The sequence below is a fragment of the Dromaius novaehollandiae genome, chromosome 9, assembly GCF_036370855.1.
Source record: "Dromaius novaehollandiae isolate bDroNov1 chromosome 9, bDroNov1.hap1, whole genome shotgun sequence".
In the NCBI taxonomy this organism is placed as follows: Eukaryota; Metazoa; Chordata; class Aves; order Casuariiformes; family Dromaiidae; genus Dromaius; species Dromaius novaehollandiae.
This window is the reverse complement of record NC_088106.1, coordinates 29,203,999-29,225,543: the sequence shown is the minus strand read 5'-3', so window position 1 is coordinate 29,225,543 and position 21,545 is coordinate 29,203,999. Positions and strand designations below refer to the sequence as shown.

Genomic DNA, 21,545 nt, shown 5'->3' with positions numbered 1-21,545 from the left:
GGATGGGAAAGGCAGGTGCATTTTTTTTTTCAGTTGCATTTGGTTGAACTTGAGGACCAAACCTCCCACTCAAGGCAAGGGAGAGGAAGGACTTCTTCTGCTCTAATGGACCCACTGCTGCTGCAATGTGAGATACTGCAAGGACTGAGGAGAGAGGAGGAAGGAGACCTGTCTGTATGTAACATCTAAAAGCACACTGGCATTTCTCCATTCTCCCTCTGTTAGCTGCTCTGGGTAGCAGCTCACGGTCACACTGGGCACTGCTGGAATATTCCCCTGGACCTCTGCTGCTGCCTTGAGCCAGAAGAGCAATAGTGCTGTTCAGGATTATTTAGATAAACACAAAACCCAAGTATCCTCACCGTGAGTGTCCTCACCGGATGCTAAGCCAAGCAGAGGAGATATCTATTTATAACGCAGCAGGCTTCGAGGGATGCATGGCAGGCACATGGACTAGACATTACATAAAGATGATACAGAACAGGCCTGTGCTCAAGCTGATCTCAGTTCTGTGCCTGAGCCCAAGATGACCGAAGCATCACACATGAAGACAAATAATTCATTTTCTAAACATGAGTTAAGGAGGCTGCTAAACAGCATCCCACAGAAGCTAACCATAGAAGACTGAAAAGGTACAGTGTTCTCCCAATGCCAGGACTTTGGGGAAAGAAAGAGAAGGTGAAGACATGCAAAAGAAGGGAGAAGTCCTACTTGGTGAACCCAAATATAAACTGGGACACCATGATCTTAATGTTCCACTGCAAGGAGGACTCGTGACCCTCCAGTAGGAGACTCGTTCATAACGTTACCCCAGACCTTTCAGAAAACCCAAGTAGAGGCCCCTGCCAACTGCCCCCTTTGTAGCTCCCGGCACCCATGCGGCATCCATGCAGCACCCACGCACTGCTGCTTGCAAGGAGTTTAGAAAGCGCTTAGGAACAGTGCTGGTTCTGGGAGCTTGGCAGCAGCTGCACAAGCCCTTCTATGCTCAAGTCACGCACAAGACAACAAAAAATGCTGTTTCTCTTGTGCAACAGGAGGGTGAAAGGAATGGGGAGAGAGGTGGGACATGGAAACTGTGGCTTTCCATTTCAGGGAGTTACAAGGGACAGAGGCTCATTTGCCACCTGCCTTCTGAAAGCTGCTCTCCAGAGCAGCCAGGGATGCCATCAGCTACAGCAATCACCACTGAACAAGCCCTAATTCCCTCTCATACCCTCCCATCTGGGGACTAGAAATGGAAAAAAAGAAACCTGCTTCTACTTATTTTGTTCCTCTCCTCCAGAGTGGCATCAGAAAAAAAAAAGACAGTTACTACATTTTCCTTAACCCTTTTGGGCACTTCCCAGTGTGGAATGAGCACAAAGCATGGAGGGGAGCAGCAGTTGCCCCCTCCAGCCCCACGGCAAGTACAGCACCACAAAGCAGAGGTTATTCACAGCACCACAAAGCAGAGGTTATTCACAGCACCAGCTGAGCTGCAAACGCCGAGTGCTGAATCCCCAGCCTGGACGCTATCGCAGCCTCTGCTAGCAGATGGAAAGGCGCGCAGTTTTTTTTTTCCGGCCTATGCTTCAAGGCAGATCTGCAAAGACAGACTGAAAGCCTGCAATTTCACACTGAAGACGTATGTAATGAGCTGTGCTGGTTCCTTGGAGATCAGAGATATGACTGTCAAGCACTGTGCTAAACTACACATAACTCCTGGCAACTGGGACTGAGGCAGTTTGTGAAACTATCAACAGGTTGCAACAGCCCAGCATCTGTCACTGTATTTAAATAAGTCTGTTGCACAGATCCTCCTAGATATGAAGTGTTTTATTAAAAGGGAGCAGTTTTCATCTAACCATAGGAATATTTTGATTGAAATAGAGATTTAAAGTAAAGCAAAAAAGGAAACTAAAGACCCTACAAACAAAGAAAGCAAAACCCCCAAGAAGAAAAGTCCAAGAAAACATTCAGTTTTGATTTCAAAGCTGCTAAAGGATAATCTACATTTCTGAAATTGGCTGTTTTAATTTAAATCCACATTTAATTTTTGGTTTTAACTTTGTTGCCGCTCCTCTAACTACTAGTTAGGACTCCTGCACTCAGTTTTCCTCTTACTAGACCACTTCTGTTCCCAAAATATTACAAGAAATCTTAAAACACAGATGTTTGCTGAAGAGAAGCCAATGGTACCAAGTGCCTCCAGTTCCTTCCTCATGTGGATTTCCTACTCCTTGCTGAAGGAGTGAAGGAATCTACCACCAAAACCAACTCTGAAGCTAAGGGAGTGGGCTTTTTCCCAGTTAATACTATATGTGCGAATATTTGCTACATAGGAGAATGCACAGTCTTGTTACTATATAAAACATTAATGGACACTTTCAAAGTTATAAAGCCCTTGCAAAGTTCTGGTGTTGCTGAGAGTCAAGATAGTAACTCATGGCCACTGTTACACTGAATATAGTAAAATCGACTCTGATCAACAGAGGTCATGCAACGCTTGTCTAGCTCCAAAAAAAGCACTGGGGAAAAAACGTTCTAATCCTCATTCTCACCCAACAGAAAGCACACAAACCTGCTCCAGAGGAACGTCTAACGTCTCTGGCTGAATGATACAGTGGGGCACCAACATGTCCTCAGGCGAAAGTCAAGAACCTCGGGGCTGGGAGGAAGGAGGTGCTGCACAGCGGGGTGCTGGCGGCAGGCTGGGCTGCAGGAGCGGGCAGAGGTGGGCTCCAGAGCGCAAACAGCGTGTCGAACAAGCCGCATTAGCTACAGGTCACACTCATTGTGCGTCCTAGTGTGACTTGACGGGATTAAAGTCCTGAATGAAACATATTTGCCATCTGGACAGCTCTGACAGTAGTGCCCCTAGAACATGCACTCTCAAACACGGAACAACCAGAGCATTTCAGCTTGAGGGTTTCATGGTGTTTTCCGCACAATTCCCAGCCCAAGAACCAGGACTGCACTGCACTATGTAGGCTAGCAGATTAACTGAAAGACAGGAACTACCTCATTGTAACGAGGCCAATTACTTTTGAAGACCAATGGCTAAGATATCAAGAGTAACTATTTCACATAGGTAAGCCCACCCAGTATGCCCCAGTAACTCCAAACACCGCAGCAAAAGAAAACCACTGCACGTTTTAAAGCAGTAAACACACACACCAACACACATGCACTTTCATTCCTTTTAACATCCATTTACAGAAGGTTTTAGGTAAGGAGGACAGGAAAGATGATCATTCTAGACACAGAAGATGACCCTTGGGAAGACAGAAAGTTTTAGGGGACAACACAGACAACACAAACTTTTGGTCGCAAAAATCAGAGGAAAATGGCCCTCTGGCTTCCCTCCGCACTCCCCTTAGCCAAGGGCAGAATGTTTCAAGCCCACACCACAGTAAGGCTCCCTTCAAGCCCTATCACCAGATTCAATAATGGTTCAGTGTTGGTTCGTGGCATCTCTCCACCTCCCTCCCTCCCTCCAATTTCAAGGCAATTGCTATAGGAATCATGCATGCAAAGCAGAAACAGAAAAAACACTGTCTGTTGGGCTGTCGTTTTGCATATAAATCTCAACAGCATTGCAAAATCCAAACTGACAGCCTTTGTTTCAGCAGAGCAGAATTGGTACTATGAAATGCACTCCAGATGTTCAGTGGCATTTGTCAGTATGATCTATTCCTTATTTCAAAGCTTGCTAAGAAAATAAATATCTAAACTGAAGATTTCACTACAGGAAAAACCAGCACTAGACTGTACCAAGAGAGAGACCAAGTTTTCAGGGTCTCTAGGAGGTTACAAAGAAGTACCTGCAATAGCTCTCCACAGATCTGTGGGAAACGTCCCAGAAGCTGGGGAGCTGGCTCTCCAGGGTCTAGAAAAGGCAGGGCTTGAAGCAGCAATTGTATTACTGAGCCTTCTCCTTGGATTTCCCGTTCATTATCTGCACAAATGCCAGACATGGACAAGCAAGAACAGCAGGAAGAACAGCTTGACCAGCACAAGCCTCCTGGTCTGACTGGTGCCAGCTGAGTTAAGAGGAAATGCGGAGAATTGCAGTGCCAAAAAGCTGAACAGACCTTGCGGCAAACACAGAAGTAAGCCTTCTCCATGCCTGGGGTCGCCCTACAGGCCAGCGACCACCGCCATCTCGGACCCAGGCTGAGAAGGACCCGTGGGAACGTGTGACCATGGCCGAAGAGGGGAACCCTGCAGGTCTCCCCTTCCCTTCAGTCCCTTCGCTTGCCCTCACCGCCCCCCCCCAACACCTTGCAAGGCAGGCCAGGCTCCAGACTTTTGCCACTGGCAGGACACGTGACATGAGTTAAACAACTAGCTGAGACAAAAACAACATTACAATAAAATAATAATAAAAAGCAGCCTGTTCTGGAACTGTGGCTGGCCAGAGGAACCGCTGCCTCACAGGGCTGATTAACGCTACTGAGCGACGACCGTTAAGCAAACGAACTTCCTGGAGGAGCTAGAGATCTTGCAGCCTTTTGCCAAGTCTAAATATACGTGGTTTTCTAAAGCTCTGACTGCGCAACAGTTTAATCACATGCAAGTACAACAGTTAAATATTATAATTCAAACACATGACGAACATCACAAACTTGGAGCGGAGCTGGGACATCAGGCGCAGGAGGCAGGGGGGCTTGAGGCAGTGCTGGGACTCGGAGGAGCGGAGCCAAACTCTGCTGGGCCGGGCCGGGTGGAAGAGGAAGCGACGGGGCTCCCTGCCAAGAGCACGTGACCGAGGCAGCGGGGAAGCAGCCAGCACTCTCGGATGATCTGGTGTGTACATTTTCCAGCTGGCACTAGATGATCCTTGCTGTAACCCCTTTTCTTCCCCACCCAGTCCCTCCGCACGTCTCCCTTGAAGCCCCGAGCCCCAGCCAGCCCCTCGCTTCTGAAGAGGGATCAGTTAAACTCAGGGTAGCACCTTCTCCTTCATGCCCTGATCACTCCCGTGTCATTTGGACCACCTTCTACTTCATTCTGCCAGTGGGTACATCCAGACCAGTATTAAAGGGAAGAAACAGAGGTCCTCCGACTGACTAGCTGCCTGTTGAGAAGTTCAGCAATAATCAAATCACAAGGCACTGCTATAAAGTACCAGGCACTTTAACGACTAACATCTTTTCAGTACTGAATTTTGCCGTTAGCTTTTAAAGTTAAACCTGGCCTGTCACACTCATTTGAACACATTCCTTCATATCAGAAGTTTAGAGGCTAAAACACTGGGCTGTCAATCCTGCCTAATTCTAGAGCCAGTATCAGTATTTCATTGCAACAGGGTGGTACATGAAATCTGTAAATAGACAGGTTGGACCATAGTTGATTTACGGTCTCCACTGGGGAAGCTTTTCTTTCTGTCGCATATACAAAACTAATCCAATTTGACCGCAGATATTGCATTGTGCTCCAAACAGTCCTCAGAGATTACTTTTCTCCTAAGTCTCCCTTCAAGCAGGAAGCTTCTTTTTTTGGTTATTACAGAAGCTGATTGGGGTTGACTAATGCTGTTAGCTAACTTTTGATCAGAACTGAATTGATAGAAATTGAAATAATTTGCCAGAAGAACACTGAAGCGATACTACAAAAATATACTCCAAGATGGAATTACTTTGCTTTCAGAAGTGGAAATACTTCACATGCATGGGGTGGTGACAAATGCACAGAGTATCTTGAGGTATTTAGGAACAAACCCTCACATCAGCGACCACCTCCTCTGAAACATGCTACAGCAGAGTCCAGTTCCCCCAGGTGCAGTATTCCTAGAAGACATCCCAACAAGCTGCCCATTATTTTTGCCTACAATCCCTAGCACCACGCCAGTGACAAGACAGAAGCATGCATATTGAGTTTGGACTTTTGTTTGAATTAGGAATGGTAAAACTTCTTGCACACTAACACTGACAATAAAATACAAACCAATGATCTGTTCTTTCCCCCTCTTCCAGCTGTAGTCGCCTTGTTTACATGTGACCGCCTTCAAGCATTTCGCTAGCATTTATAGCAAGTCAAATCCATCTCAGATCTTTTACCAGACCCAGGCCATCTGTTAGAAAGGCAGAATGGAGGCTCTATGATCCAGCCAGGAGAATACACCAGCTTTTACTACAAGTTTTGTGTAAAACAGCTACACATAATTTGAAAGGAACTGCCCCCAAAGGCCCATCCTCGGCTCTCACAAGCAAGACAGAGCGGTGGATTCATCTAGCAGGCAATCAGCTACAAGCATCCAGCTTCCTTTCACGCAGGTTAGCAGTTGCAGGACCTTTGGGATGAAAACATTTCCATTTCTTGCACAGCTCTGTATACCCGCAACAAAACAAAATGACACTCATAAATTTAACCAGCTAACTGCAGATGCTGTTTGAGAGCTACTGATCATGGCCCTGTCTGTTCTCATGTCTTGTTTTGCTTCCAAAGTGAGGGAACTCATGAGCCCTTCTCTAAGTTAACTTGGAGAGAAACCAACTCATAAACCTTACCTGTGCCAAGGATGTTCCTGTTCCTTTTTTCAACTCTGAGAAGTTCTCACTCAGTTTTCCTCCCTTGTTGCTTGAGTTGCACTTATAGCACGTCCATCTCATTAAGCCTTTGGTTACTAACCCACACTCTTTACTCAGCAGACATAGGGAATGGTACAAGTGGCCACAGCTGCAAAGGCAAGAGAAGAATTCTGCTAGGTGCTTGAAGGCAGGGTAATGCAGCCAACAGCATTACACTTCAGAAGGGAAATCTCTGGTTACTGGAAAATCAGGCTGCTTATCTGTAACTATAAATCAGCAGTGCATATACTCCCGTCATACCTTTGCACTCTCCAGCAGTATTTCTAGACTTCCAAAAGTAACAGCAGATGCCCAGTTGCTGACACAGCTATAGATCATAATGCCAAGGTAATAATGATCTTGTCCTCTTATTTTACAGCTGCCTGCTCACAGATAGGAGTATCAGAGATATCAGAGCATGAGCCAGGGCTGCAATAGACTTGAGAGAAGCAAGTCAAGTCAAAATACCCCAGGATGCTGTGATTGCTTCTTAGGGGCTTGATGGATATCTGCTATGCCAAACTTCACTAACACAAAGCACTGGATTTGGGACAGACCAAGCAGTGTGTCAGCTGGCAGCAAGACAAAGTGTCCCTAGTTGTACCTGCTGCATCCAATTTCCAGCCCATTTAAGCTTCACGAACATCCACAAAGAGCTTCTGCAGTTCCAGACTCACAGTGTCATTCAGCAAGGGCACCTGGGTGGCTAAGGGTATCAGTTAGGACTACACTGTCCAATTCCACCAGGAAATCACCTTCTGCTAACACAGGCATTGCTGGGAGAGATGACAGATAAACTGATAGCTTACTAAACTGCTCTCACAAAATTGTAAGGCAATACTTCTCAGCTGAGACAGAGCTGGATGCACGCAAAGAAAGCTGGCTCATATCCGTTTGATTAGCCAGACCATTTACAGTGCAAGGGGGCAGGAATACTTGATTACCCGCATACAGACAATTACTTGTGTAAGCCAAAGACTAGTACTTTTCTTTTTTAAACTACTAACGCGATCACACCCGTGAGCCTGCCCATTCACTTTACCTGAAAACAATGATTTCATCAGCAGTTTCTTGCCTTCTTTTGTACTGCTGTAGACAAATGCAGCAGTAATCCTGCTTTGGGGTAAGCCCTCTAGTGACAGAAGCTCTTAGGTTACACAGGGACCAGTGGAGATCATGGTTTAAAAGATTCGTAGTTGTCTCTAAAAGGGTCTGTGTGAAAGACAATATACAGAATAACTAGGTCACTTTGCCATCTCCAGACTGCAGAAATTCCATCCTGATCAATTCAACATAACAAGCGGCTTAGCAGATAACTAAAAGCAAAAACAAACGAAATTGATTCTCTTTATATGTTTTGTAGCCACTATCTCAAAATACTTCTCCTTTTATCATACATTAATAGAGACAGTATCTTTTTACTCTTGAATAAGTGCTTTAGTGATTTTTGTCCAAGAGTACTAAAAGAGATGAGGCAGGCTCATTTTGTGATCTTCCATACTTCTAACTCCCCTTTTTGTCTCTACCTGGTAAGCAACTGCTTATATCCCCCATTTTACTAGATATGGGCAGATAAAAATCAAAGCCCAAATGCACTATCACAATTAAAATATGAAAAACAAAAAAAAGCTGAATCTCTCATTTGCTAGTTCTCCCCACCTAAGATTTCTGTTTCTGAAGAAGCAGAAGTGGAATATCCTTAGTTTTTAAAGGTTATTGCTTCTTACAGCAGCAACAGAACAGCATTAGGGATAGATGCCCTGGTCCATGATCACTCACAGAAATTTTCAGAGGTTGCATCTGGGGTTCCTTAGGACAGCAAAGATCAAAGGGCACAGCCTGGTCCAGATGTGACACGCAGCCTGTATCAGACAACTGCTAGGCCATGATAGACCAGAGGGCCCATGCAGCTAAGAGCAAACCTTCTCCAAGAGCTCAAAAGAGGAATGAACTCTCTTTACATTCAGCCCTCTACAATAAAGCTATTTCCCATTTTATTTTTAAATTGGATGATGCCACACTGAGGCCTGAGCAGCAGCTAAGATGGTAGTGCCATATGGTGGGAAGAATTGAGGGAGGGTTTGGAGGAAGACTGTGTATTCTGTTTTGGGAATAAGGAGTTTAGAAAAGAGCTGAAGTTTGGAGGCTGCCTGGGATTTCAGGCTAGACAGAGAAAGGCAGGAATGAAATATAAAAAAAATCCCATCAGGTGGCAAAGCACAGCATTACTATGGGGAAGTAGCAGAACAGCCTAATTTGAAAGACACTTACTTAAAACCATGTAAAAAGACAAACCATATTGTTTTTGTGCCTTTGAATCCCTAATTGCAAGATGAGTTGGAGAAAAAGCAGGTGTTTATGCTTGCAGTATATTTTAGTGTAAAACTCGATTACTGAGGTGTCTACATCACAATGTACCTGTCAGCCCCTTCACTCGCAATCTGTTCGTGAGTAATACAGACTCATCCTCCCTTTCCCCCATGTCTTCCTGATCACACAAATATATATCACCTGCATGTCCATTTACTTTGCTGTGCAGAGAGAAATGGCAAATGAGAGAAAGCAGAAATCTAGACAGCTAAAAATAATCTCATTATACAGCAGTGGACAGCACAGAAGTACATGCAACTTACTTGTTCATAGTTAAAAGTGTCCAGCATGCCCAGGACAAGTCCTTGAATTTCTCCAAGTTTCCCTTTTCCATAAACGGGATCCTGTGTGAAGAAATGAAAAGCTGTGGCTGAATCATACATGACATGAAAAGCATTCTGGCTTTTTAATTTTCAGATTGGCATCACAAATGTAAGTTATGATTCCAGATTTAAAGACATGCCACACACGCACAAGGACAGCAGAATAATACTACGTATTGGTGGGAAAACCAGTAATTAGCAAAAACGATTAGCTGACATCATCAATACTAATGACTGCATTTGAGTCAAAAGACTTCAAACGTGACCTTATAAACTCACTTAGGAGATGAAAGAGCAGAATGGAGAGCACATTCGAGGAATATCAAAGAAAACAATGAAAGCAACCCTTGCAGCAACAGAGGAGATCAGCCCTGGCCATATCGCCACTGGACACTGAGTGCCAAGGGTGTCTGCTGGTTAGCGGGCTCCGGGGCGCCCTGCAGGGCTCCGGTCCCACACTGCAGGTACATCCCTGTCTGGGGCCAGACGGTAATCCACTCCCGAGTCTCTGCTCATCCACAGATCACTCCCAAACTCATTCAACACCCGCTCTGCGGCAGGCTGTAAGAACACAGATCCAGCAGGCTGTGCAGCTGCCCCTGATACTCAGGAATCTTGGGCAATTTTCAGTCTCACACCATAAAAGACAGAAGAACATCTAGAGAACATAAGGCTGCTGAAGGGGCCCAGGGCTCTCCTCTTGCTGCAGGGATGGTTTCTGTGTGCCCTAGCAGCCTCATCTCCATGTCCCAGTAGCAGGAGCAAAGGGTTGTGGTACAAGTCATTGCCCTGGTGCAGCTCAACCAGTTTCCTCAGGCCTGCTCCAACACCAAGCACGCTCTTCTCCTCCACGGCTACCCTGGAGCCCTCTGAGGCATCACTCGGCACCAGACAGGAATCCCATCCAAAGGTGCATCTCCTTTTGCCTGGGGGAGCTTGGTAAGCTGCCCTGTGGGAGCTGCTCTCCATGACAGGGTGCGGCCTCTCAAGCAGGCAGAGGGACAAAGCACTGGGGGAGAGGAGAGCTTCTGCGACGCCCTCCTTCCTGCCAGCCCCACCGCCCAAAGGGAGAGCCAGCTCTGACTTGGCCATCATCCACGCCCTGCTGATGGGCAAACTGCACCAAGCCAGGAAATCCCTCCACACAACAGCCAGTTTGCTGACAGCTCCTATAGCGGCCACGAGCATCAGCACCCACTTGGGCTAGTCTCTTGGGCAAAACTGGCCCTGAACGGCCTCTCCACGCAGCTGCACAGGTGCCCTGCCCCTACCAGTGTGCAACATGGTACCACCACCAGCACACACCTGCCAGGAACACAACCTCCTCCTGCTCCCCTTTGCAGCAGCAGCAAGATCAGATTAAAATGCAACCCAGTGATATTTTTGTTAAAGAACAGGCCCTGGAAGCTGTTGGCTAACCGGCTCAGTAAACGTAAAGGGGAAGCAAGAAAGAGCACACAAGTCAGTAGCAGGATCTACCACTGGCTACTGCAGTGGTGTGACCCATGTGGTGCAGCTTGACTTCATTTCTGTCTCTTTGGCCAGGACAGTTTGATCTGCAAAAGAGCAAACCCAGCCTACACACACACACACACACACACACACACACACACACACACCCCCCACTCGGCACCAGTGGGGCACACACATGCCTATAATCAGAACGAGCAGGAATGCACCACTGCTCAGGGGAATCCATTCTGTAGAGCATACAAATCCCAGAGACTGTTAGTCATTGAACTGGACCTGGAAAAAAGCATTCTGCCCTGCATAACGGAAGGCACACTGGGCAAACCCTGCTGAAAGCAGAGAGTAGAAGCTGACTGATGCTATGGGCATGAGACTGGCAAAAAATAGGGAAGACAGCAAGATGCGAGCAGGAAACTAACCTAGGCACTAGAAAAGTGAGGGAGGCTCAATGGACACAGGAATGGAAGGAACTGGATAAGCAAAAGTTCAGGCTAAGATGAATGAAAAAGGAGAAGGATCAAGGGTGATTCAATGCTGGGACTGAGAGTGAAGGAGAGAAAGGAGAATCAACAGTGAAAAAAGCAAGTCAGCAAAGAAGGGTAAAGTAGCATGGAAGTTGCACTGTGAGATACCTAGAGAGCTCACCAAAACAGCTACAGAAAGTAGGTCAGGCAATTATGAACAGCAACCTTCTTAGAAAACGTGACAGGCAGAAATACCAATGCTCAAGCCTAAATAAAAACAGCGCTGAGTAATATCACTTGAGTCAGAAACAGCTGTAGATTTGGAATACACAGAGGAGCTCAACATGCTGCCAAAGCTACTTTTTTGCTAGGTGAACAGTACAGACTCAATAGACACGAAGTTTTCTTTCTGCATACATAATTTAAAAGCAACAGCATGGAAAGTACACAACACTGAGTCACCGCATGAATTATAGAGAGTAACAGGGAACTCAGGGCTTCCAGCATGACTTTTACGTGAGCCACGAGATACAGCAAGTTATTTTTGTATGCGCCAGCATTCACTTCTCTAAAGCACTGAAGTATATAGCCAAGGAAAGCCAGACAGGTAACTCACAAATTATGGATGCAACCATTTATATACAGCAAGTCAGACTTCCAAAGCTGCAAGTAGAAACTTTCAATGCAACTTGTTTCTTCTGCTGGTAGAGGGAGAGGAAGAGGAGAAGACAGGAAGAAGAGGGAAGAATGAAAGAGCCACCTACAGCTTTGCAGATGAGGAACGCGAGTCCCAGGGCATGAAAATCTCTAAAAAATGGCAGGTTGGAAGAGAACTGCCTTGTCTCCATGGGGGGGGACGGTGTGTTTAAGTAAAGCCTAACACCAAGTCTAGCAGTCAAGTGCAAGTGGTGAAGTCCATCCACATTTCCTGTTGGCAGCCATAAAAGACAGTACTGCACAGGCCTGGACTGCAGTTCTTTACCTGCCTTGAGTATGAAATCCAGAGCTATAACTTCAGGTTTCTGGCAAATTATAATCCTTTCTGCCAGTATGCTGGTTTCAGCCCCTGCAAAATCTAGTCACAAGAGCCTTGTGCGATCAGTTGTTTTTAAGGAGGAATATGTTTCATTAATTCCACTTTGCAAAATATGTCTTGGTTTGGGATTTATGCATGCTCCAAATACACCGTACTGGACGGCACATTAATACAGGAAGCTGCACCAAGTCAAGAACAGATCACAGCTACTGTTTCAAGGCTGGTATTTCCCCAGATACATGGGAACACTCAGCACAGTGCGCCAAAGCCACACTGGCTGCCCAGTGCAGCTGCTGACAAGCAGATGAGGACAAGGTGGCAAGCATCCAAATCCAAGCCGGAGGTACACACGCAGCCTTTCAGCCAGGTCTGCCTCCTCCTTTGCCAGCAGGTTTGGATGGGGCTCCCGTAGCACTCACAGAGCTGTGCTAATAAATGCATTACAAACTCAGAAGATACATTCACTTGCAGCTGAAGCTCCATCCCATTTGCAAGGGGAAAAAGCAACTACTGGACATAAACTAAGGGGGGAGTTAAAAAAAAAGAAAAAAAAAAGAAAAAAAAAAGAAAAAAAAAAGGCAGAACTCCAAGCAGGGATGGAGAAAATTCAAGCAGAGGCTTTTTGGTCTTTTTGCTTCTAATCTGTGACAACTTTTGGAGATTCCTTCCTTCCTTCCTTCCCCAGTTTGGGAGTCCTACAGGTAGAATTTAAATTTCTGGCTTCTCCAGCTCTTTATTTTGTAGAAGGCATCAGCTGCATCTGCTTACAAAACACTCATGAAAGATTACAGCCTTGTAAGGGAATTAACGCTCAGTCTTTCTGCCCTCTCCAGACAGCCTTCACATCCTTAACGACATAGCATTCTTCTTTATGCTCAAGGGGATTCCTCTAGCATCTCCCCCAATACAGTTATTTCAGACTTCCTATTTAACAAATAATTTTATAGCATTATAAAGGACAAACAAGAACATAAATATATTAATCATTATTTCGTAAGATTTCAATTATATGAAGTTGAGTCAATTTGCAATAAGAGGCAGATGCCAAGAACCTACCTATTTACTGTGAAAGCAGTAGAGTCTGGTTGTAGCCCTTTGCAAGGTGCCCTTTAGCACAGCATCTCAGTTGCAAAGTTAACATTTGCATAAGGTATAATCTCTAAGCAGTTAAGCCCAGAAGAGGAAGAAAAACAGTCCACTAAAATTGGAATACTGTAATTCCTTTTCAGAAAAAGGAAGATAATCTACCTCAGTTTATTTGATGCCATTCACCTTAAAAAAAAAAAAAAAAAAAAAAAAAAAATCCCCAGTTAATTCCTGGGCAGCTGTTCTACTTTCCAGACCTGCAGCTCCAGGGCATCCATACTCTACCACAAGGACCCGACCTCTCCCGACCTCTGCTGGAACAGGTTTTGAGGGCATTTTTGAGAATTCTCACACACCCCTGGTAATTTTGGGTTTTACACAAATATCTTCAGGGCTTGGGAAAGGCCGGATGTTCCCTAGGGCCCAGAAGAGCTCATTTAAAAATTTCTGTATGGGCACATCAGCACTATTTTGGCCCTGTGTACCGCTCAGAGCCAAGACAGCACTGCTGGAGACCAGCATTTAGAATTTTACATGAGTTCAAAAAGCAAGTGCACAACTTTGCAGAAGGGATATCTGCCCAGGGCTAATAAAACAGAGATCAGAGCTGCTGAGCCATTAAGTCCCACAGGCTGGAGGAGAGTTCTGGGGAACACCATGTACGTGGGTCACGTTGTGACTCTTCCCTGCAGGGGACAATCCAAAGAAGCAGATGACAGGTCACGCTACACAAGACAGCATAAAGTCTGCAGTGCTCCCTACTGTCTGACACACGCAAAGTTTCTTTCCTGATCCCAAAAATGGCACATGCTCAGAACCCATCACCTTTCCCAGCATCTTCTTCCAAGCTGAATTCAAAGCAACTTTCTTCCAATGGCCAAACTACACATCAAAAGAAAACTGTCCCAAAGGCAGCCAGTACAAGTCCTGAAGCAGGAGCTTAACACAATGCAGCTACAACACAAGCAAAAATAACCCAAAGTAGCGCTGCCTTTCAGTTGCATGCAACCCCATTTAGAGATTTGCAGCAAAATTAGAAGTTGATATAAATGCAGCATGAGTGGAAATGTATGTTTTTTAAGCAAAAGAAACAGCAGGAAAAAGGGTTAACAGAATGGCCTGTACTGATAAGAAAGGACACTGTTGCCAGCAGCAAAGCTGAGGAAGGTGTTATGTCAAGCACAGAAGCTGCAGACTGATAAGACCCCAGCACAGACAAGTTATCAGCAGAAGAGCCGAGATCCCAACGTGAGGAGAATGGCAAGGTTGCAGCAGATCACACCTACCATTTCCTTTTCTCTTAGCCTAGCAGGAGGACTGACAACAGACAGGTATTTCAAACCTATATTCCAAGCGAGGAAAAACAAGACATTGGGCGGCGATCTGGCCTGTGATTTATGGCAGCTGAAGTAAGCAAGATTTGGAGGCAAAAAGAAACCTTGTAACAGCCAACAACTTCTAAAGGATGCAACTAATCTGTCTAAAACTAATCTGCCACCACGAATCAGAGGAATCCCAGAGATGCAGTGAGGAGCTGACAGCTGACACTCCTTGTCCTCTGCTACACACAAATGATTCTGGTCAGATCACTTGTTCACATGCGTCTTGGCGCTTGCAAACATGCAACTGCGTGACTGAGTGAATGAAATCTATAGAAAGTAAGTAAGTGTTAGGAGGCAAAATCAACTTATTTAGAGATTTTGTAAATAAGTATCTCCTTCAACTTCCATAAGAACTTGTACTGAGTTTTATTACACTTATTTCCCTACACCTGTTTCCAAACTACAAGGTACCAATTACTACTTCTGTTCTGTGAAGTTCTGGTACTAGGATTCTTCACCTTGAATTCACTCACTCTGTCCCCAAATGCATTTATAAGAGGTCATCTTCTCTCCCCATCTCTTCCCCCAACACCAGTGACCAGAGCTGCACATGTCACTTTTACTAGGGACAGAAATGTGCAAGGCATGACTTAAAGCCCCTCAGCTGATGCACCTCAGGCATCCCATTCTCCTTTGCAACAGTGGCATCGCACCTACCAGTTCACTGTACAACAAACGTGACAAACACGTTTCACTCTTCTGTTGCCTCCAGGACACGAATGTCGGCCTCTAGGAAAGGGTTTTTTGTATTACTGCCTAAAAGAGTTACTTTGTAATAACAGAAAGGGGATGAAATATTTGGAGACTGCAAACAAGAATTTTTAAATCTTCCCAGGAGAGAATGAGATCTTCCTCCACATCGTAATACCTCTCAGCTATGTTATCTTCACTTTAGTCATTAGTTTGCCTCCCTCCTCATTCTGATAATTCTCAGCATGACCCAGGAAAGCCCCTCTTTCGACCCCCCTCCCGCCTCCCACATTATCCCTTCACAACTTCTGTAGCATTTCCTGCCTATGTTAAACTTCAAACAAAGCTGGACAGGAAACTGTATCTAATGCTACAGTTAAAAGTAGATGAAATTGGTTATTGAAGAGGCATTAAGCTTGCTCAACACTTTTGTACCTTTGATAAAACCGTATTTCATTTGATCTCACTTCCTACCCGCTCATTTACAACACCTTTCAATGTCTTTAATAATATTTTTTCCAAAATCCAAGAGCATGCGTAATATTAAGATCAAACTAACAGGCTTCTAGAGGTGTCTGTTCACCCTGGGAAGTCTATAGCCCCTCTCTACTAATTTTCTCCTCTCATTTGGAATAGAAACTCTAAACAGTAATTCAACACCTTCTCAACCTTCCAATCCTTCCACTCCGCAATTCAGACAATATCTCTAGTTCATTTGCTGTGTTTCTCAAGGTTCACGCTTAACTCTCAACCTCATCTTTTGTCCATTTTGCAACTTAACAAATGAAATCTGCTTGTGATCACTTGAGCAGAGACTCGTTTCTTAAATCAGTTCTTTTACAAGATGCTTGCTACTCAAAAGCAAATCTAAAATAATATACTGCCCCATCAATCAAATGGTCCAGTCTTCACCTCCCTCCCTAAAGCCTATAAACTTTGATTTGGTCTTTTTGCAACTGTCCATTTTAAAGCCTTAGCTACATGGCTTTCAACAAATTTAGTTCAAAGTTGTGAGAAATTTGTCATGATTTTACATCTGCAGCAGTCCCCAGAATGGCTAGGCTTCAGCTCAAAGTAATTGCATCCTTTGAGATAATATTTTATTTGGTTTGCAGAAATTACCTCAATTTTTACTCACTGAACTCACTTGATTACTTCAAATTACTCACAAGTCTACATGTTCCCACATGTCTCCTCAGAGGGACAAATCTTCCAGGTCATTCTATTGGCTTTTCCAAACTACATCTCAACAACTCAACGTTCACTAAAATACTTCGAACTAGACAGTTAGCTAATCTGATCTTTAACGACACAGAAATTGCTATTCAATCAAGAATGTGTTCAGCTCTACCAAGTAACTGAAAGACAGAGTTTGGTGAAGGTTTGTTTGTAATGTTTTTCTCCTCTGCAGAAACTCACCTGTAGAATTCTCTGCAGGATCGAAGGAAGGGCAATAAACGCAGCCATGTTGTTTAGCACTTGCATTGTCAAACTCTTCAAAGCTGAAATATCAAGTGTAAGAATCACCAGCAGCTTGTTAGGACTTGAGTAAAGAAAGGCTCATCTTTCAAATTAAGACAGTTTCATTTTACTTCATGTTTTCTAGTTTGAAAACCATTTTTAGAAATTTTTTCTTCTGTGCATGTTTTACACTAAGAACGCACATACGGCTTTTTGGTATCAGGAAGTATATTTAAAAGATTTCAATATCAGGATGCTTCTCCCCACTCCTCCCACTCCCTGCCTGCATTAAACTTTCTCACATTTTGAGACTCTCTTTGTAGCATCATCATTCACTTTTCTTATTGCTACCAAAAGCCAACCTGCAACCCCTGTTCACGTCATAGTCATGACTAAAGCGCCTAGAATTAACCTTTGCATGACACTTTTTTTCTTCATCCCCACCTACCAACAGTAAGAGCCCATATTCAGATATGTGTAGATCCCAGCAATTCAGCTTCTTCACAGGGGCAATGAGCTAGAGTGGTTTGGGAAGTATATATCTCAGGAACCGAATCAACAAGGTTATGCAGGGATTCAAGTGTGTTATACTTTGTTATATCATTGTTATATCATCATTTCTGGTACCGCTTAAGAAAATCTCCTCTCTGCAGGAATCAGCTCTCAGAATAGATAATCCAGGGGACATTCTGAATTTAGAGGAAAAGATGAGTTGAAGGAAGAGGAGTGATGTTTGGTGTGGGGTCACTGATCTCTGCAAGACTATCCCCATGAATCTGGGCACAGCTACCAGGTATTGGAGGGAGAGCAGCAGAGGGAGGCCAGACAAGATGCTAACCATAGCACTTTCTTGCAATATGTTGTGGTCCTTAACCATGCAAAACTACAGTCACTGTGGAAAACAGGGCTGGAACAGACCAGAACACATTATTCTGTCCCAAGACCAGAATATCTAAGCCTCTCTTTAACTGCTGTCAAGTTTCCCATAATGAGAGGCTTTGCAAGATTCCAGATGTGCTACCAACACCTACAACAGATTCAGTGGATGGAACTAGAGTAGAGAACTTAGCGGGTATATTCGAGTTTTACCAATTTGAAATATAATAGACAGATGCAGGCATAGGAGTACAAAAAGGCTAGGCATGGAAGATGATAGCGTATTATGTCAGAAGTTCCACAGTGCAGACTGCAACCTACTTACAGCCTGGAAAGCCTTTGTACACGCTGCGCATATTGGCTTTTTAACTGAGACCATCCTCAACGGAACTGGCTGATCAGAGGAGTCTGCAGTAGGGCATCTATTCCACTGAGGATCAAAAACGTACCTGGCTGACAGCTGCAGCTTACCAAATGCCCAACTTGAGCTCTTAGTCCTGCAACCACTACAGCTCAGATCTACAGCAGGGAATTTAGGACTTGAGTAACAAAACCTGCTTTCTGCCTATGCAATCAGCAGAGTAGGAGAGACAGCACACAGATTTTGATTAGTATCTGGGGCCGCAAAATGTCAAAATACTTACACTCAGAGTATCGATACTGTGAAGAACCAGACAATTTCTGCGGGGACATCATAGCCTCCAGCAGGGGAAACCAGAGGGCCTAAAGTAATTGAACACAAGGCAAAACCAGTAAGAAAACAGTAAAACTAAAAGTCAAGTGTGACCAATATCTTCCAAACACTCACTTCCATATGCTGAAAAACAGAATTACATTTTTCATGTTATGACTGCAGTGGAAAAGACCTGAAGCATGTTAAAATAGTCTCAGAGCAAAGCTTTCAGTCTAACTCAATCACATTTTAGACCAACATACCACTTGACTGGGATCAGAGCATAAGGGAACTTTGGCTCCTGCTGTCCCCTCTCCAATTTCTTCTTTATGTAAGATGCAAACTCTCTGGGGTAGAAACTGCCTACATAAAAGGCTGAACAGTGAACAGATCCTGACTTGAGTGGGACGTCTAAATTCTCCAGGGAGTATACACATCAGTGATACACAAGTAATGTAAATAAAAACCATCACCTAAACAGTCCGATGCATGTGCCAAACTGTAATACAGGAGTTGTGAAAATTCATATGATATTGTACCTAGGAAGCTTATCCTTCACCTGGTGGCTGGAGTCAAATCTTATCTGGGCAGTGACAAAGCAATTAGCCACCAGGTGGAACAGGACCCAGAGTAAGAGCAAACACTGATTCAAACCTGTCCAATTGGGCAGGCTGGCTGTAAGCATTCTGTGTGTGCACGTACACACCTCCTCTTTGATAAAACACAGCAGCTGTCTGTAGCACAGCAAAACCCTCTGAGAGAAGAACCTGAGCTGGTCACCTTGTATGCTGGACAGTGCTCAGAAGAAATTACAGATTTTTTGACTTTCAGCCACGCTGCGTCTTCAGACACATGAACAATGTTCTCGGTTTGAGTTTAGCTACGTAAGCTATGTGTAGCTGTATGAGTAAAGATGCCTTCAGCGTCACTGACATTGGCAAAATAGAGAAACAACCTCAATACAAGATGACAAGCTCTCTGCAAGAACTCAGGCAAGCTGTATTGTCTCTACCCCTCAAGACCGGTCTGACATTAAATTCCTAACTACGTCAACTGCTCAGTGCAAGGGTACAAAGTCGGGATCCTTTGCCTTCTTTAGTGTCTGATGGACATTCAAGCCACAATTTCAACTGGAGCTAAGAATGGGGGAAAGGATGTTGTCTCAGCTGCTTCTCCACTGCTGATATGCACTTCATTCTGTGCTTCACTCTTATAAGTGAGCACACGCTAGAGAATTTCTCTCTTATGGAGTTAAAACCTTGACCTTTGCAAGAAGAATATGAGGCAGAGCAACACGACTGCTTGAGATGCATCAGGATCTGATAGGTAAGGAAAAGAAGGGGCACAAGAGGAGAAAGTTTCTAGGTATGCAGAGACCTTCGTCAGTTCTAGTGACATGCTTTTTACTCCCTTACCTCTCGCTGCTGCTGGTTTAAATTGTGTGAATTCCTCTGGCAAAGAGCAATTGTTTTCATTAGAGTATCTTCAATATTTTCTAGCAGGGGGAGATCTGCTGAACCTAAGTTTTGGGGTGGGAGAACAAATTGTAATTATAAAAATGATCAGACATGTTAACTCCCAATCATCCTACAAAATAAAATCATGCTTTTCATCTAACATCTGTTCCCTATAACACGCAACTACACTATAAACACAGGTTGCGATTTTTGGCATTTTTCCTGAATAGTAGAATAAATTGGGCCTATAAAACATTTCACACAATCTAATAGGGAAGATCTTAGTTGTGGTTTAGGATATAGCTAGCAACAAATATGAGCACTGCATATGATTAGATGCCCTTGAGTCCTGGGGCTAGCTAATGGTGCAGGCATGCATACATTGACTTTCTGTAGGCAGAACAGTCTCATTTCTCTAAGAAATTTGCTTCAGAAAAGCTACTTTCAGATGCCTCTCATCACTGTTCACATATAATAACTGATACAGTTCCGTAATGAGTCTGAATGGATTCTAACAAGGGAAACATTTCTGGTAAGCCAGGGAGAGTATCAGTCACAGCCAAAAGAGCTAACAGGGCAGGTGACCAAACACAGAAAATCCACCACAAAGTTTGTTTGCAAGTCTTGCTAGAGATCTGAGTAGCAGAGTGGGGAAGTCTCATCACAATAACTACCACAGCCATATGTATATAAAAAATGTCACTGTAATACCCAGAAACCTGAATCATGAAAGAGGATCTCATTATGCCAGGTATCAAACATATACATTTTACATTCTTGTATTTGTCTGCCTCTTTTTGATAGAAAATAAGACTTTAAATTGATAGCTCTTACTTTCATCGTCTTGCGTAAGCATCAGCAACTTGCTCTGCAATCGCTAAAACAAAAGAGAGAACCCAGAACATTAAACTCGAAGAATCTTAATGCGTTTTTAAAAGGTATGTTCACAAAGGCTCGCCCTCATTTTCTTCCCCAGTATGACTAACAAAATACAAATTCCTTTCCAAATATGCAAAGGAAAACAAAAGCTCAAAAATGGATTTTGTTTTAAGAAAAATAAATTTCAGTATTTATCTGTTATGCTTGAAAAGACAATCTTCAAAACATGCCAGAAAAATACACTGATATGCTGAGTCTGCAGACAAGCTAAAACATTGCTCTCTGACAGACGGTAAACGCTTCCATGCATTCAAGTGGGAAACAAACTGAGCAGCAGTGACAATATCAAACCTTAACACAAGTCATCATGCTGATGAGGAGCCTAGCAAAAATGCCACATTCTCTGCACCATACCTCAAGCATAACCAGAAAGGCACCATGGATATCTCCCTTCTTCTCCAGTAAATATGAGGATGCTTCATGGAGCTGATGTTTCTGTGTTATCTGAGTTAGAACAAAAAGTGAATTGTTATCTTAAGAAATTGCCCGGCGTTTGCTTTGTTTACTTGATAAGACAACGACAACTGGATGGTCAGAGAGGATTTTGTCTCCACGTGTTAACAGACATATTACCCAGTCTGAGCATTCCTACTTTTCCCCACACAGGCTATATTGCACTTGTTTCTAAAGTCACACTATTGCTACCACCAGCATCAAAATCTTAAAAAATACATATACAAATCAAGATCAAGGACAGACTATTAATCAAAAATTTTGTAGACAGGCATTCCTTCAGCACTAATCAAATTTTGGTGGTGTTGCTT

At 44.0% G+C, this 21,545-nt stretch overlaps 1 protein-coding gene across 2 annotated transcripts in view; it reads right to left on the bottom strand.

Moving 5' to 3' along the window:
• The window catches only part of VPS8 (VPS8 subunit of CORVET complex), an 85,803-nt gene that overhangs the window by 6,360 nt on the left and 57,898 nt on the right, over nucleotides 1-21,545 (bottom strand). For both annotated transcript variants that reach the window (XM_026100544.2, XM_064517059.1), the window contains exons 36-43: nucleotides 21,136-21,225; nucleotides 20,677-20,719; nucleotides 19,801-19,904; nucleotides 18,357-18,435; nucleotides 16,795-16,877; nucleotides 9,188-9,268; nucleotides 7,597-7,766; nucleotides 6,495-6,663 (exon numbers count right to left, since the gene is read on the bottom strand). In XM_026100544.2, coding sequence (XP_025956329.2) covers nucleotides 6,495-6,663; nucleotides 7,597-7,766; nucleotides 9,188-9,268; nucleotides 16,795-16,877; nucleotides 18,357-18,435; nucleotides 19,801-19,904; nucleotides 20,677-20,719; nucleotides 21,136-21,225 — 819 coding nt within the window. The remainder of the gene's footprint in view (nucleotides 1-6,494; nucleotides 6,664-7,596; nucleotides 7,767-9,187; nucleotides 9,269-16,794; nucleotides 16,878-18,356; nucleotides 18,436-19,800; nucleotides 19,905-20,676; nucleotides 20,720-21,135; nucleotides 21,226-21,545) is intronic.